Below are 15632 nucleotides of genomic sequence, written 5' to 3'. Positions count from 1 at the left end.
CTCACAGCCTCATCATCCCCCAGCCTGGATTGATACCCAGGATTGCCCCAACCCAGGTGCAGCACCTTGCACTTGTACTTACTGAACCTCATGAGGTTCTCCTCTCCAGGTCCCACAGAGCTTCTTATCTTGATGAGCTTCAGCAGTGCTGGGTGATCTTCATTACCCAAGATGTGGTAATAAGGAGTTTTACAAGACACAATCTTCTCATCTGCTTCTATCTGAATGAGATACCACAGGGGAGGAAGCTACAGGAAAATGCCCTTGGGGAAGGGATGAAGATGTTTGTTGGGAAGCTCTATGGATGAAGCAGTGCAGCTGGTGGAGCAGCACTGCAAAAACACAGCCTAGGGGAAAAAAAAAAGTCCTGAATTGAGCTCTCTTCTGTGCCCACAGAATGAATCTGTGAGGGGTTTTTAATTGGCTTCTACTCTTTAAACCTTGGGAAATTAGATGTTTTGTTGAGCTTTTAATTTCCTAACTGGGGGCAAGAAGTTTGTATGGCTGAAACAAAGGCTCTGGGGAGACCTTCCAGTGGTCCTCCAGTAACCTGCAGGAGGGCTGGGGAGGGACTTTAGGCAAGGGCTGTGAGTCCCAGGATGAGAGGGAATGGATTGAAGCTAGAAGAGAGGAGATTGAGAGTGGAGATGAGGAAGAAGTTCTTGAGAGGGAGGGTGAGGAGACACTGGAACAGGTTGTCCCCTGCAGGGGACATCCACAACCTACCTCCCTGGGCAACCTGTCCAAGGCCAGGCTGGATGAGGCCTTGAGCAAGCTGTGCTGGTGGGAGGTGTCCCTGCCCATGGCAGGGGGTTGGAGCTGGCTGAGCTTTGAGTTCCCTTCCAACCCAACCCATTCCAGGCTTCTATGAGTCCCTGGCAGTGGAGATGCTGAGCTAACAGCACTGGGCTTGGGCTGGTAGGCTCTGAGAACACCACAGCCCTCCTGCTGGTATCTGTAAGCTGTTGGTGGAGCATCCATGGAGAGAAAGGTCTCCTCATTCCTTGGTGGACCTCTCCTGTGAGTTACCACTCCACGTTCCTGGGTGGTGACCTTGGTTTTGCAGCAAGCTCCCAGCAGTCCCTGTGAGTGGCTCGGAAGCCAAGCTGCTCGTTGGAGACTCTGACTAAGACATTATTGCATCCATGGTGCTCCAGCTCAGTGGCCACTGCTTCTGTCTGTGCTTCTGAACTGTAATTTAGAGTTACTGTAGGGCTTCCCAAACCCCTGGCAGGCTTCCCCCTTGCTTTGTCAGGCAGCATCTGGTTTAGATCAGCATCCTCAAGGCAAGGAGTGGACTCCTATTTTGCCAGGGAGGTTTCTGCTCCCTGCGCTCTTACCTCGACTTTTGTGTTTAGGTTGAACTGGAGATCTCTGGGAGCCCTGAACCCCTGTGGTGGTTTATCTGTAACAAATGTGGCCTCTGTAATCTCACAAAGGACCAGCTTGTGCTGCTTGCACTTCAAAGCACTCCTACAGTGGCCTGTGGGCTGTAATCCTGCCCGCCCAGAGGCCAAGACATTTGAGAAGAACAAATTCCCTTCCGACATCTCCCTTGGGTTTAGGCTTTTTGCTGAGCTTTGAAAGGCAACCACACTCCTTTCCCCCAAAGCTTTTCCTTTTCCTTGGCAGGGGAGCTCTCTGCAGTCTTCTTGGCTTGTTTCTTCTTTTTGTTTTTGGTTTGTTTTGGGTTTTTTTTTTGTTGTTGTTGTTGTTTTGGTTTTTTTTTTTCCCTTTTTTGTTTAATTAGATGAATCAAATGAAGAGAAGAGAGAGGAGGAAGAGGAGTTAAATTTTAATGAAGACATCGTGTGCCCACATGGTGAGTCTCTCTGGGGGCTGCAGCTGAATGTTGCTGTTGTTGCCCACTGTGCTCTGGGCATTAACCTCCAGAGCCTTTGCTCCATCTCAGGCCACCACAAGCAGTCACTGAGGGAATTTGGTTTCCTTCTGCTTTCCTTGGGGTTTCTCCTCCGCAGGCTTGGGAACTTTTGTTTGTAAGCACTGCCTCAGCAGGCCTGAAAGTTGGGGTGCTGGAAGGCTCTGGGAGATACTGGGCTGTGGACTGGGAGCAGCTCTTCCTATCCTTAACAAATCATGGAATCCTTTTGGTTGGAAGAGACCTTGAAGATCATTGATTCCAACCCTTAGCACTGCCCAGGGCACCACTGAGCCATGGCCCTCAGCACCACATCTCCACAGCTCTGAAACCCCTCCAGGGATGGGGACTCCACCACTGCCCTGGGCAGCCTGGGCCAGGCCTTGACAACCCTCAAAGGGAAGAAATTGTTCCTCATGGCCAACCTCAACCTCCCCTGGGACAACTTGAAGCCATTTCCTTTTGTCCTATGGCTTCTTCCTTGGGAGAAGAGACCAAGCCCCACCTGGCTCCAGGCTCCTTTGAGAGAGCTGCAAAGTCAGAAGGTCTCCCCTCAGCCTCCTTGTCTCAATCTTTTTCTCCCTGTCAGGGCTGTGGAAAGCACCTGGCTCCTGTTTCCCAGAGCACAGGGTTAGTCTGCAGCTTGGTAAATGGAGTCCCCATCCACCTGGAGCTGTGGGTAGCCAGGCTCAGAAGTTGGTAGCCCTCTGCCCTCTTTGCCTGCTTGCTCTCTGCCCCTGTGTGTGTTTGATCAGCTGTGTGGGTGTGTGAGGTTGCAAATCTAAAGGATGAAATTGTTCCTCATGTCCAAACCTAAACCTCTCCTGGAACAACTTGAGGCCATTTCCTCCTGTTCTGCTGCATACACTCAGCTCCAGACAGACCAGGAGGAAACCTTGATTCTAGCTAAGAAAGCAGCAGCACCAAGGATCTGCAGCTGCTTGGAAGCTGTGAAAGCATTAGGAGAGGAGCTGGTGGTGTAAATCAGTCAGGTGGGAGCTGAGAGCTTCCATTGGTTGCCAGGAGAGCAGCAGCACTTACAGCCGAGGGGAGGAACAGGCCCAGGGTATCGATTCCCCAACCTGCTGTGCTTCGGTGTCCCTTTACATAAGGTGGTGACCTGGTGTTAATTGTTTTGCTAAGTGATGGTTCATTAGTCACATCCTCACCTCCCCTGCTGGTTGAATCCTCTCCTCTCCTCTCCTCTCCTCTCCTCTCCTCTCCTCTCCTCTCCTCTCCTCTCCCTCTCCTCTCCCTCTCCTCTCCCTCTCCTCTCCCTCTCCTCTCCTCTCCCTCTCCTCTCCCTCTCCTCTCCCTCTCCTCTCCCTCTCCTCTCCCTCTCCTCTCCCTCTCCTCTCCCTCTCCTCTCCCTCTCCTCTCCCTCTCCTCTCCCTCTCCTCTCCTCTCCTCTCCCTCTCCTCTCCCTCTCCTCTCCCTCTCCTCTCCCTCTCCTCTCCCTCTCCTCTCCCTCTCCTCTCCCTCTCCTCTCCCTCTCCTCTCCCTCTCCTCTCCCTCTCCTCTCCCTCTCCTCTCCCTCTCCTCTCCCTCTCCTCTCCCTCTCCTCTCCTCTCCTCTCCCTCTCCTCTCCCTCTCCTCTCCCTCTCCTCTCCTCCCTCATTTTTTTTTTTTACCTTCTATGTCACCCCCAGAACTCTCTGTTCTACTAAACTCCTCTTTGCAGGCACCAATTTCCCTGCCAGGCATGCTCCATCTTTTTCCTAGGAAGACAGAGAGGTGCCATAAATGAGCAACACAGCTCCTGACCATCAGGGCTAGTCCAGGAGGTGGAGTCAAACCTGTGAGGTGTGGTAGAGCCTCAGTTTAAAGCAGCTGCTTTGAGCATTTAGCTGCTTTCCAGAGCCTCTTACACTCTTTCCCACCCCTGTCAGGCTGCTGCTGTGAAACAAAAGCAGGCAGCGTGGTGCTGAAGCATTTTATGTGGCCAGACATGGTGAACATAGGCCAATAGGCCCCTGAAAATACTGTGCTGGTGAATCACTGCTTGATCTCTGCCTTTGGGTCCCATCAGAATAAATAATGATTAAAGCTGGGGGCAGATGGCAGCCTTTGGAGCTAACCTCCCATTGCTGCCTGCAAACAACCTTTCCACCTTCAGCATTTCCCTCTGGAGCCTGTCAGCAAAGCTAGAGCCTGGGCACTGCAGCCTTCATTTTGCTGAGCAGGAGGAAGTTCCTGCTGTCATGGGAAGGCTCTGGAAAAGCCAGCCCTGTGTCTGTGAGGTCTGGCTGCCCTCCAGCAGTGCCAGCCGGGCGTCCCTTGGCATCTCCGCTGCACTCTCTCCCTCTCTGGTTGGTAGCTGCCTGAACTCAGCCAGGAATGTTTTCCAGATACCAAGTTCAAACCCTTTTGATGTCAGTGCCCAAAACGTGTCCCTGGCCAGCAGGAGGGGGAAGCAGGGTCAGCAGCAGTTAAGATCATCTCCTTCCAGATGGCCAAGCACTTGTTCCCGCGCACCCAGCTCCGAGTTTTTTCCACCTCCTTTGCTCCACAGCCTATTAATCTGCTTTCATTAATCACAAGGTGTCAGGGCACTTATTTGTACAAGCTCCCCCCCTCCCTCCAAGCCTTGCTGGCTCTGGTGAGCACTGGCCCTGCCTCCTCATATGGTAAAGCTGGGCCACTTGGTTGGGTTGGCTGAGGAACAAGTGGCCAAGTGCTCTCCGAAGCGGCTCGGCTCGACCTTTGTTTACTGGAGGGAAGAGCAGGAGGGGGGAGCGTTGCTATTTTTTCCTCTTTCAGGGCTGGCAGAGGTTCAGGCCTGGCTGGAGGGGGCTGAGGAGCTGCTTGTCATGTTAAAGAGCTTCCAGAGGGTGGGGAGGAAGGAGTCTTTTCCCCTCATCTTCTTGCTGCAGCTCCTCGGGATGTAGAAAAGCAGATAGTAAAGGATCCTGTCCTTGGCTGGATGTCCTCAGCACTGCTGCTGTTTGCTTCCCTCTTGCTGCTAGTGCATGGTGCATGGTGAAGGCCAGCAGTGATCCTGGCCTGGCTCAGCAGTAGTGTGACCAGCAGGTCCAGGGAAGTGATTGCCCCCCTGTACTCAGCACTGCTGAGGTCACAGCTTGAGTCCTGAGCATGGCTGTGGTGCTAGAGTGTGTCCAGAGAAGGGCAAGGAAGGGTCTGGAGAACAGGGCTGGGGAGGAGCAGCTGAGGGACCTGGGGGTGTTCAGTCTGGAGAAAAGGAGGCTGAGGGGAGACCTCATTGCTCTCTACAGCTCTCTGACAGGAGGTTGGAGCCAGGAGGGGGTTAATCTCCCAAGGAACAAGTGATAGGGCAAGAGGAAATGGCCTCAGGTTGCCCCAGGGGAGGTTCAGGTTAGAGATTAGAAGAAACTTCTTCACTGAAAAGGTTGTGTGAAGGCCTGGCCCAGGCTTGAGTCCTCATCTGTGGAGGTGCTTAAAAGAAGCAGGGATGTGGTGCTGAGGGCCATGGTTTAACCCCAGCCTTGGTAGAGTTAGAGAAGGGTTAGACTCAATGACCTCAAAGATCTTCTCCAACCCAGCCAAGTCCATGGCTCTCTGTCCCCAGCCTGGTGACCCCACACAGCTCAGCTGTGCCTTGACTTCCCAGCTGCTGTCCCACAGGGAGCTGTGGTTGTGCTTTCCCCTTGGTGACTGTCAAGCCCTGTGACCTTCTGCTTTTTTCCCAAGCCTTGTTTGTCTGCTGGGGCCCACATCCTGACCACGAGCACCACACATCCACCTCAGAAGTGTGTATAAACATCTGAGGGGTGGGTGTCAGGAGGAGGGGGCCAGGCTTTTTTGTGTGGTTGACAGTGATAAGCCAAGGAACAAATGGGTTCAAAATTGAGCATGGAAGATTTCACATCAACATGAGGAGAAACTTCTTGACAGTGAGGGTGACAGAGCCCTGGAACAGGCTGCCCAGGGGGGTTGTGGAGTCTCCTTCTCTGGAGCCTTTCCAACCCCACCTGGATGCATTCCTGTGCAAACTACCCTAAGTGATGCTGCTCTGGCAGGGGGGTTGGACTGGATGATCTCTTAGGGTCCCTTCCAACCTGTGATATACTGTGAGAGTGTGACACTGTGACCTCTCTGCTGTGGCTGTCACTGCAGTGACAAATGTGTCATGCTGAACCCTTCTTTGGGAGGCTGTGGGGCTGCTTGAGCATCAGGGTAACTAAGAGGGCAAACCAGCTGGCTGGGGGAGAGCTGGGAGATCTTTCTGCAAGTCTTCACAGCCCAGTTGTTCCCCAGAGCACACAGTCTGCCCTGTCCAGATTTTTGAGGTGCTCAGATCAGGTGCTTGAAGCTGTCTGAGATGATGCAGTGGGGAATTTGTTATGGAGTCACAGAATGGTTGGAAAAGACCTTTTAAGATAGAATCACAGAATTGTTTGGGTTGGAAGAGACCCTGAAGGTCAACAAATCCAACCCTTACCCAGCACTGCCAGGGCACCACTGAGCCATGGCCCTCAGCACCACATCTCCACAGCTCTGAAACCCCTCCAGGGATGGGGACTCCACCACCGCCCTGGGCAGCCTGGGCCAGGCCTTGACAACCCTCAAAGGGAAGAAATTGTTCCTCATGGCCAACCTCAACCTCCTCTGGGACAACTTGAAGCCATTTCCTCTTGTCCTATGGCTTCTTCCTTGGGAGAAGAGACCAAGCCCCACTTGGCTCCAGGCTCCTTTGAGAGAGCTGCAAAGTCAGAAGGTCTCCCCTCAGCCTCCTTGTCTCAGTTTTTTTCTCCCTGTCAGGGCTGTGGAAAGCACCTGGCTCCTGTTTCCCAGAGCACAGGGTTAGTCTGCAGCTTGGTAAATGGAGTCCCCATCCACCTGGAGCTGTGGGTAGCCAGGCTCAGAAGCTGGTAGCCCTCTGCCCTCTTTGCCCTCTTGCTTTTCCTCTCTGCCCCTGTGTGTGTTTGATCAGCTGTGTGGGTGTGTGAGGTTGCAAATCTAAAGGACGCCCAAGTCCTGAGGTTTTTCTTCCTGCCTAAACAAGGAAACGATAAAGAAGCTGAAGGTGACTTTGTGCTCTCTTGTTGCTGACACATGGACATCTCCTCCCCCTCCCCCCCACCTTTATACCCTGAGTTATCTCTTCCATCTCCTGGGGGCTGCAGGACGCTGCTGAGCAAAGCTCTTCCCTTGGCTCTCTCCCTGCAGGTGACCTCTGCATATCCGAGAACGAGCGCAGGGTGGTTTCCAAGGAGGCCTGGGAGAAACTCAAGCAGTATTTCCCAAAGGCCCCAGAATTCCCAAACAGCAAAGAGTGCTGCTCCCAGTGCAAGGTACTTGAATGCCAGCTGAGGTTGGTTGACTGTCAGTACGTGGTTGTGTGTCTGGTTTGCCTCCTGAGCGTGACCCCCACGCCGTGGAGTGAGCTCCTGGCAGCCTCCAGCAGCAGCAGCCAGGAGCTGAGGCTGTGAGGGAGTTTCACTCTTTTGTGCAGATTTTGGAGCGTGAAGGGGAGGAAAATGAAGCTCTGCACAAGATGATGGCCAGCGAGCAAAAGACCTCTCTCCAGAACCTGTTCCACGACAAATCCAGACCTTGTCTGGGCAGCTGGCCTCAGGTAGGGGAAAGGAGGGAGACCAGGGAAGTGTAGCAGGGCTTGGGGGAAGTTCTGATCATAGAATCTTAGAGTGGGTTGGGTTGGAAGGGACCTCAAAGCTCATCCAGTTCCAAACCCCTGCCATGGGCAAGGACACCTCCCCCCAGCCCAGCTTGCTCAAGGCCTCATCCAGCCTGGCCTTGAACACTTCCAGGGAGGGGACATCCACAACCTCCCTGGGCAACCTGTTCCAGTGTCTCCCCACCTCCACTCTAAAGAGTTTTTTCCTCATCTCCAGTCTCAATCTCCCCTCTTCCAGTTTAAAGCCATTCCCCTCATCCTGTCCCCACAGGCTCCTCTGAACAGCCCCTCCCCAGCCTTCCTGTAGGATATTGAAATGCAGCTCTAAGTTCTCCTGGGAGCCTTCTCTTCTCCAGGCTGAACAGCACCAACTCTCCCAGCCTGTGCCCACAGGGGAGGTTCTGCAGCCCTCTGATCATCTTTGAGGCCTCCTCTGGACCCTCTCCAGCAGCTCCAGGTCCTTCTTGTGCTGGGGGCCCCAGAGCTGGAGGCAGTGCTGCAGGTGGGGTCTGAGCAGAGCAGAGCAGAAGGCAGAATCCCCTCCCTGTGCTGCTGCTCTCCTGCTCTGGATGCAGCTCAGCACTCAGCTGGCTCTGGGCTGCCAGGGACCACTGCTGGCTCCTGGGGAGTTTGTCATCAGCTCATACCCCAAATCTTTCTCCTCAAGGCTGCTCTCAAGCCATTCTCTGCTCAGCCTGATGAGTTTTGATCTTGATGAGTTTTCACCTCTCTCCCTATCAACTTTTACTCCACCTGAGAGGGATCTGCCTGATAATTATGGGGCTCATCAAAAAGCTGGGGACAGCGTTCTGTGAGCAGGGCCTGTTGTGACAGGACAAGGGGGGATGGTTTGAACCTAAAAGAGAGAGATTGAGACTGGAGAGAAGGGAGAAATGTTTGACCCTGAGGGTGGTGAGAGCCTGGCCCAGGCTGCCCAGAGAGGTGGGAGCTGCCCCATGGCTGGCACCATTCCAGGTGAGGTTGGTTGTTGCTCTGAGCAACCTGCTCTGGTTGCAGATGGCCCTGCTGAGTGCAGGTTCTTGAACTAGATGACCTTTACAGGTCCCTTCCCACCCAAGCCCCTCTGTGACTCTGATAATCACTCTCTGTGCCTGTGCCAGCGCCGTGTGCCTGGTGCCAAGGTGTGATTGCCCGGTAACCGCGCTGGCACCGCGCCTGCCACGGATACAGAGCAGCTCCTGTGCCAACATAGCTGTGGCTGGCCTGCAGTCAGCTCCACGGGCAGGGGCAGCACTGCTGCTGTGCTCACAGCCAGCCCTAGAAGGACCACGATGGTGGAGGCAGCTCCCCACCACCCTCTGTCTGCCTGAAGAGTTGTAGAACTGGGGAATGGTTTGGCTTGGAAGAGACCTTCTGGAGATCATCCAGCCCAAGCCTTCACCCAGCACTGCCAGGGCACCACTGAACCACTCAGCACCACATCTCCACAGCTCTGAAACCCCTCCAGGGATGAGGACTCCACCACTGCCCTGGGCAGCCTGGGCCAGGCCTCAACAGCCTTCAACAGGAAAAAATTGTTCCTCATGTCCAACCTAAACCTCCCCTGGGGCAACTTGAGGCTGTTTCCCTTTGTCCTGTGGTTGTTCCTTGGTTGGAAAATACCTTTAAGAGCATTGAGTCTGACCAGGATCTAGCTCTGCCAAGGCTGGTGCTGAACCATGTCCCTCATCTCTGCCTCTTTGAAACACCTCCAGGGATGAGGATTCAACCAGCTCCCTGGGCAGCCTGGGCCAGGCTTTGAGAGCCCTTTCAGTGAAGAAGTTTCTTCTCATGTCCAACCTAAACCTCCCCTGGGGCAACTTGAGGCCATTTCCTCTTGTCTTGTTCCTTGGGAGAAGAGTCAACTCCCACTTGGCTCCAGCCTCCTTTCAGGGAGCTGTAGAGAGCCAGAAGGTCTCCCCTCAGCCTCCTTTTCTCCAGGCTCAACAACCTCAGCTCCCTCAGCTGCTCCTCTCCAGCCCTGTTCTCCAGACCCTTCACCAGTTTTATTGCCTTTTCTTGGACTCACTCCCTCCCTTCAATGTCCTGGGAGTGAGGGGCCCAAAACTGACCCCAACATTCAAGGTGTGGCCTCACCAGTGCCCAGTAGAGGGGACACAATCCCTTCTTCAGTCCTGCTTCCCATGCAGCCCAGGCCTTTGCCACTGCTCAGACACAATTCCTGTGTGCCCTGACATCTGGAGAGCTCAGGGGGTGCTCCCTTAAATTCTGAAGCCCTGCAAGCAGCAGTGACAGTCACCCAAGAGCTCTCATACTGCTTTCTCCCTGGTACAAACAATGCAGCTCTCCAGGACTGTCCTGGGCCTTTGAGGCTGCTCAAAGGACATGGCCCAAGCTGTTGGCTCCTGGATGTCTCGAGGCACTGATTAATGATTGACTCCTTGGTCCTGCCAAGCTGCTTTGGCAGGTGTCTGCCTCAGTGGCTCCTCTGTGGGAGGGCAGCTTGCCACTCTGGGTGCCTGCTCCAGGCCTGAGCAGATCCTGAGGTTAACACAGCCATGGCTCAGAACCAGGAGCTCCAAAATCTGCTGAGCTGGAGAGCTGCCAGATCTCACTGGTGGTTTTTAAGGGCAGTATTGGCTGGGGCTGCTTTGGTAGCTGAAAGGAGGTGATGAAAAGCTGGAGCTCACCACCATGGCACAGCTCCAGATGTCAGGGTCTCTCCAGGCACTGTGTCCTTCACTGTGAAATGGCTCAAAATCAAGGGAGAAGAGGATCTTTCCCTTGAGCTTTGTGAGTTTTCCTGTTCCAAAGCAGCTGAGGTTCAGGGAATTAAAATAAGCAGAGTGGTTTTAATATAGAGGAGAATCAAAAACCCACCTGGAGTCCTTGGATGTGCTGAATTTTCCTTCAGGAAGATGGAGTGAGCCTTTAAATCTGTGGTGAGGGTAGGTGAGCATGGAAGGGATCTTATCACCCAGCTCTTGGAAGCTTCCCAGTGAGGGTGGGGAGACACTGGAACAGGCTGCCCAGGGAGGCTGTGGCTGCCCCCAGCCTGGAGGTGTTCAAGGCCAGGCTGGATGAGGCCTTGAGCAAGCTGGGCTGGTGGGAGGTGTCCCTGCCCATGGCAGGAGGTCTGGAACTGACTGAGCTTTGAGGTCCCTTCCAACCCAACCCATTCCAGGCTTCTAGGAATCTTGGTGGTCTCTTGTGGTTTCTACCTCATGGCAAATCATTTGAGGCAGGACAGCAACAGTTTGTCCTCAACCCACTTGGGTGCACAGCCATGGTGTTGAGACCATGCTGCCACAACGGAGAAGCTTCTGGATTTTGATGAGTCAAGCAATTACAACTGGGAAGTGAAACATTTACTCAAGGGGAGTTATTTCTGTTGCAGTAGGAAACACATCATCGTGACAGTACATTGATTGATTGATCATACTCTGAGCAAATTCCATCCCAAAATCCTGCTGTTGGATCTGTTAGTAGAGGAAATGGCCCGAAGTTGTGCCAGGGAAAGCTCACGTTGGATATTAGGAACAATTTCTTTGCTGCAAGAGTGGTCAGGGGTTGGAAGAGGCTGCCCAGGGAGGTGGTGGAGTCCCCGTCCCTGGAGGTGTTTTAAGGTGGGGGTTGGTCTTTTCTCTGTAGTCTCAGGTAATAGGAGAGGAAATGGTCTGAAATCGTGCCAGGGGAGGGTTAGGTTGGACATGAGGAACAATTTCTTTGCTGCAAGAGTGCTCAGGCACTGGCACAGGCTGCCCAGGGAGGAGGTGGAGTCCCCATCCCTGGAGGTGTTCCAGAAACCTGTGGCCATGGCACTTGGGGCCAGGGTTTGGTGGCCGTGGAGGTGATGAGTTGCTGGTTGGACTGGGTGATCTTAGAGGCCTCTTCCAACCCAACCAATTCTATGATTCTATGAAATGAGGGAGGGTGGGGCTGGGCTCACCCCAACACCCCTTGGGGGTACAGAGATTCAGCTGCTCTGGACCCCACGGCGCAGGGGCAGCCTGAGCTGCTGCAGGTGGGGGTGGGAAGGACCATTTCCTGCTGTGAATTGGAGGTAATTGGATCTAAAGCCAAATTAACTTTGTAATAAACACCAGATTAGTAATGTAAGTGCTCAGTGCTTGATCCCCAATTACTTTGCCTTGGCTTCCCCAGCGTGCTGGGATGGAGTTGTCATGGCAAAAGCAGCAAGGGCTGGAGGGGAGCACGGTGCTGAGCAGGCAGCACTGAGCAGGCAGCACCTCCTTATTGTTGGGCTAATTAAAAAAGAGAAAAAGAGCCTTTTTTTTTTTTTTTTGTCCCCCTCTTTCCACCTGCAGGAGACAGATGAGCTGTACATTGTTTCACAGTTCTTCGTGGAAGAGTGGAGGAAATTCGTCAGGTAACTTGCCTGCAGGGGTTGGGGGCTTGGTAACTGCCTTTTGGTTTTTGTCTTGTGGTGGGGAGGAGGAGGCTGGAGATGAGGATTTTGCTTCACCTGCAGTGCTGTGTCCAGCTCTGGGGCCTCAAACACGAGGGGCATGTGGACCTGCTGGAGTGGGTGCAGAGGAGGCCACAAAGATGATCAGAGAGCTGGAGAACCTCTGGAGTGAGGACAGGCTGAGAGAGTTGGGGCTGTTCAACCTGGAGAAGAAAAGGCTCCAGGGAGGACTTAGAGCTGCATTTCAGTAGCTGAAGGGGGCTGTTCAGCAGGGCCTGTGGGGATAGGCCAAGGGGCAGTGGTTTGAAACTGGAGCAGGGCAGGTTTAGGTTGGACTTCAGGAGGAAGTTCTGCACTGTGAGGGTGGGGAGATACTGGAACAGGTTGCCCAGGGCTGTGGTTGAGGCTGCATCTCTGGAAACATTCAAGATCAGACTTGATGTGGCCCTGTGCAGCCTGCTCTAGTTGGAGGTGTCCCTGCTGAGCGCCTGGAGGTTGGCCAAGATGCCCTTTGGGAGTCCCTTCCATGCCAGTGCAGCTGTGCAGTGTGTGGTTACCTGCGCCTGGCCCTCCTGGCAAGCAGGAAGCTGATTCCTGAGGGCTTTTATCAGCTGTAATCCCTTGTAAGAACCCAAATTTCCTTGTTTGCTGTCTCTTGCCCAGATGGTCAGATTAGATCCCTAACCTGATTAGTTTTTTCATCTGTCTGGAGCTGTATCCTAGGCATAGTGCACCACTCAGTCCCAGCTCCACTGGGGGCAGGAGCTGGAAATCTCTGCCAGATGAAGGAGTTGGCTGTGCAGCGTGCAGGAACGCAGGCCTGATTTCCTCCTCCTTTAACATTCCCTGTTGGAATGCCTCCTGTAAATCCCCACCTGCCATCTCTCCTTGGCTGCCTGCAGAGCTGTGGTTTCTGGCTGCAAGAGCCTTGGGCAGGCTTTCCAAAGCTCTCTCTTTCCCCTGCGCAGGAGGCCGACGCGCTGCAGCCCTGTGTCCTCGGTGGGGAACAGTGTCCTCCTCTGCCCCCACGGGGGCCTGATGTTCACCTACGCTTCCATGACCAAAGAAGACTCCAAACTGTGAGTTCCTTCTCTTCACTTGGGTGCCTTCCTCTCTTGCTGAGCCTCAGGGAAGGCTCCCAGAGGCTCCCCAACGTGAGGAGCTGAGGCTTTCCCTCCCGACCAAACCAAGGCGGATGCTTTCTTGGGCCCACCTAAAAGCCTTTCATGCAAGACCAGACCTGGATTGTTGAAGGCTGCTGGGTCAGGGGAGAAAAAAAAAAAAAAAAAAAGGCAAGCACTCCCTTCAGCTTGGCTGGTTCCTAACAATAAACCACCCTGAATTCAACCAGGGGTGGAGAAACATCCGGCTTCTTTACCTCTTGCTGTCCCTGAGCCTTGCCCCCCCGGGGCGCTGGATGCTGGGCTGGAGTTCATGCTCTGTAGCATTTCTTCTGCAACGATGCAGAACTAAAAGCAGCAGATCTTCCACTCCTCTTCTCCTCCTCCTCTTCTTCCTCCTCCTCCAGCCACCCTCGGGCATGACTGGAGCAGCACAGCATCACTAATAAGAGGCTGCTGTTATCTTGGGCGTTCAGGCCTCCTGTGTGGCTGGGGCTAGGGGGATGATTGTTTTGTTGTTTTTTTTTGTTGTTTTTTTGCAGCTTTTCTTTTGGTTCCAGACTGAAGGAAAGAAAAAATAAATAAGAGGGGAGGTTGGTGAGGAGCTGGGGCTTGGCTTTGTCGTGGCATAAAGCACCTTCTTGTTCCTTTGCACAGTATAGCTCTGATATGGCCCAGTGAGTGGGAGAGGATTCAGAAACTCTTTGTGGTGGATCACGTCATCAAGATCAGCCGCAGGCCAGCGGCCGGGGCCGAGCCCGACGGCGCAGTCTTCACCTCTGAGCCCCGTGAGTGCCTCTCCTGCTGCCCTCTCCTCCTGCTCCTCAGGGCCAGCTGCCTGGGAAATGGCTCTTTAGGGGCTAAAGGGTCAGATCTTGTTGCAGGAGGAGATTAGGGCCACGAAGACAATCGTAGGGCTGGAGCACCTCTGCTATGAGGACAGACTAAGAGAGTTGGGGTTGTTCAGTCTGGAGAAGAGAAGGCTCCCAGGAGACCTTCCTGTGGCCTTCCAGGATCTGAAGGGGGCTCCAAGAAAGCTGGGGAGGGACTTTTGAGGGTGTCAGGGAGTGACAGGACTGGGGGGAATGGAATAAAGCTGGAAGTGGGGAGATTCAGGCTGGGCATGAGGAAGAAGTTCTTCCCCATGAGAGTGGTGAGAGCCTGGAATGGGTTGTGCAGGGAGGTGGTTGAGGCTCCGTCCCTGGAGGTGTTTAAGGCCAGGCTGGATGAGGCTCTGGCCAGCCTGCTCTAGTGTGAGGTGTCCCTGCCCATGGCAGGGGGGTTGGAACTGGCTGAGCCTTGTGGTCCCTTCCAACCCTGACTGATTCTATGATTCTATGACTTTAGTGTAGCCTTTTGGGACTTCAAGAGGGTGATCAGAGAGCTCAGGACCTGTTGTGGCAGGACAAGGGGTGATGGTTTGAGGCCAGAAGAGGGAGGTTCAGACCAGATAGGGGAAGAGTTTCTTTAGTTTGAGGGTGGTGAGACCCTGTCCCCTGGGTTTTCCAGAGAAGTGGGAGCTGCCCCATCCCTGGGGATATTCCAGGTGAGGTTATCTGGGGCTCTGAGCAGCCTGCTCCTCTTGCAGATCATAGATTCATAGAGAGTTCTTTTGACTGGAAGAGACCTTTAAAACCATCAGGTCCTACAACTCTACCACCTGAAGCCTCAGGAACCAGTAGTTCCTGAAGAAGCTGTTCAGAGCCTCATCCTTCTGATGGCATTAGAGGAGACCTCTCCTTTCAAACTCTGCTGCTGTTTCCAAGGGGCTTGGCACCAGAGATGTCTCCCAGGGCAGAGCACCTGCTGCGTTGGTTGTGACTTGAAGTCACCACTGATGCCACTGTGGAGCAGTTGGGAAGAGAGTTGGATGTTTGGGGCCATAGGACAGGTGGGCAGAAGGAAGCAGGGCTGGAGTTCTGGGGCTTTGGTTTCACCCAGAAGGAAGGGTTTTGGCTCCCTGTAGAAAGTGCCAGCAGGGAAGTTGGCGAGAGGTGGGCACCATCCTCTTGCTGGTCCTTCTCTTCTCAGGAGATGACTTTGTGCTATGGGGTTCTTATGATCACTGTTTGAGGGTGGTGAGACCCTGGCCCAGGTTGCCCAGAGATGGCAGATGCCCCATCCCTGGAACCATTCCAAATCAGGTTGAACAGGGCTCTGAGCAGCCTGCTCTGGTTGCAGATGTCCCTGCTGACTGCAGGAGGTTGGACTAGGTGAGCTCTAAAGGTCCTTTCCCACCCAAACCAGTCTGGGATTCTATGATCTGGGAGGGGCAGAGTTAAAGAGGGTGCCCCTGGGTGTGTCATCTGCTCTGGGTTAGGGCAGGAGCATGAGCTTGGAGGCCTTGGGCAGGTGTCTCCAAGGAGCTGAGGGAATTGATTTCCCTTTCCTTTGTGCCTCCCCAGAGCTCTGCCCAGAGTGCAGAGAGGGACTCCTGTGCCAGCAGCAGCGGGACCTGCGTGAGTACACCCAGGCCACCATCTACATCCACAAAGTGGTGGACAACAAGAAGGTACCAAGCAGCTTCCTCCCTGGCTGCTGGCTCAGCCCAGCTCCCTTTCCTTTGGTGGAACCACACCAACTACCCAAATCATCTCCCTAACACAGTGGTGACACAGCTGTGGC

General features: G+C 54.0%; 1 protein-coding gene across 4 annotated transcripts in view; it reads left to right on the top strand.

The window, feature by feature from the left end:
- The window catches only part of USP48 (ubiquitin specific peptidase 48), a 60950-nt gene that overhangs the window by 39487 nt on the left and 5831 nt on the right, over positions 1 to 15632 (top strand). For all 4 annotated transcript variants that reach the window (XM_054395077.1, XM_054395075.1, XM_054395076.1 and 1 more), the window contains 7 exons: positions 1751 to 1822; positions 7028 to 7152; positions 7314 to 7436; positions 11786 to 11847; positions 12855 to 12965; positions 13665 to 13795; positions 15413 to 15519. In XM_054395077.1, coding sequence (XP_054251052.1) covers positions 1751 to 1822; positions 7028 to 7152; positions 7314 to 7436; positions 11786 to 11847; positions 12855 to 12965; positions 13665 to 13795; positions 15413 to 15519 — 731 coding nt within the window. The remainder of the gene's footprint in view (positions 1 to 1750; positions 1823 to 7027; positions 7153 to 7313; positions 7437 to 11785; positions 11848 to 12854; positions 12966 to 13664; positions 13796 to 15412; positions 15520 to 15632) is intronic.

The sequence above is a fragment of the Indicator indicator genome, chromosome 32, assembly GCF_027791375.1.
Source record: "Indicator indicator isolate 239-I01 chromosome 32, UM_Iind_1.1, whole genome shotgun sequence".
Taxonomy (NCBI): domain Eukaryota; kingdom Metazoa; phylum Chordata; class Aves; order Piciformes; family Indicatoridae; genus Indicator; species Indicator indicator.
This window is presented reverse-complemented; position numbering and strand designations above follow the sequence as displayed.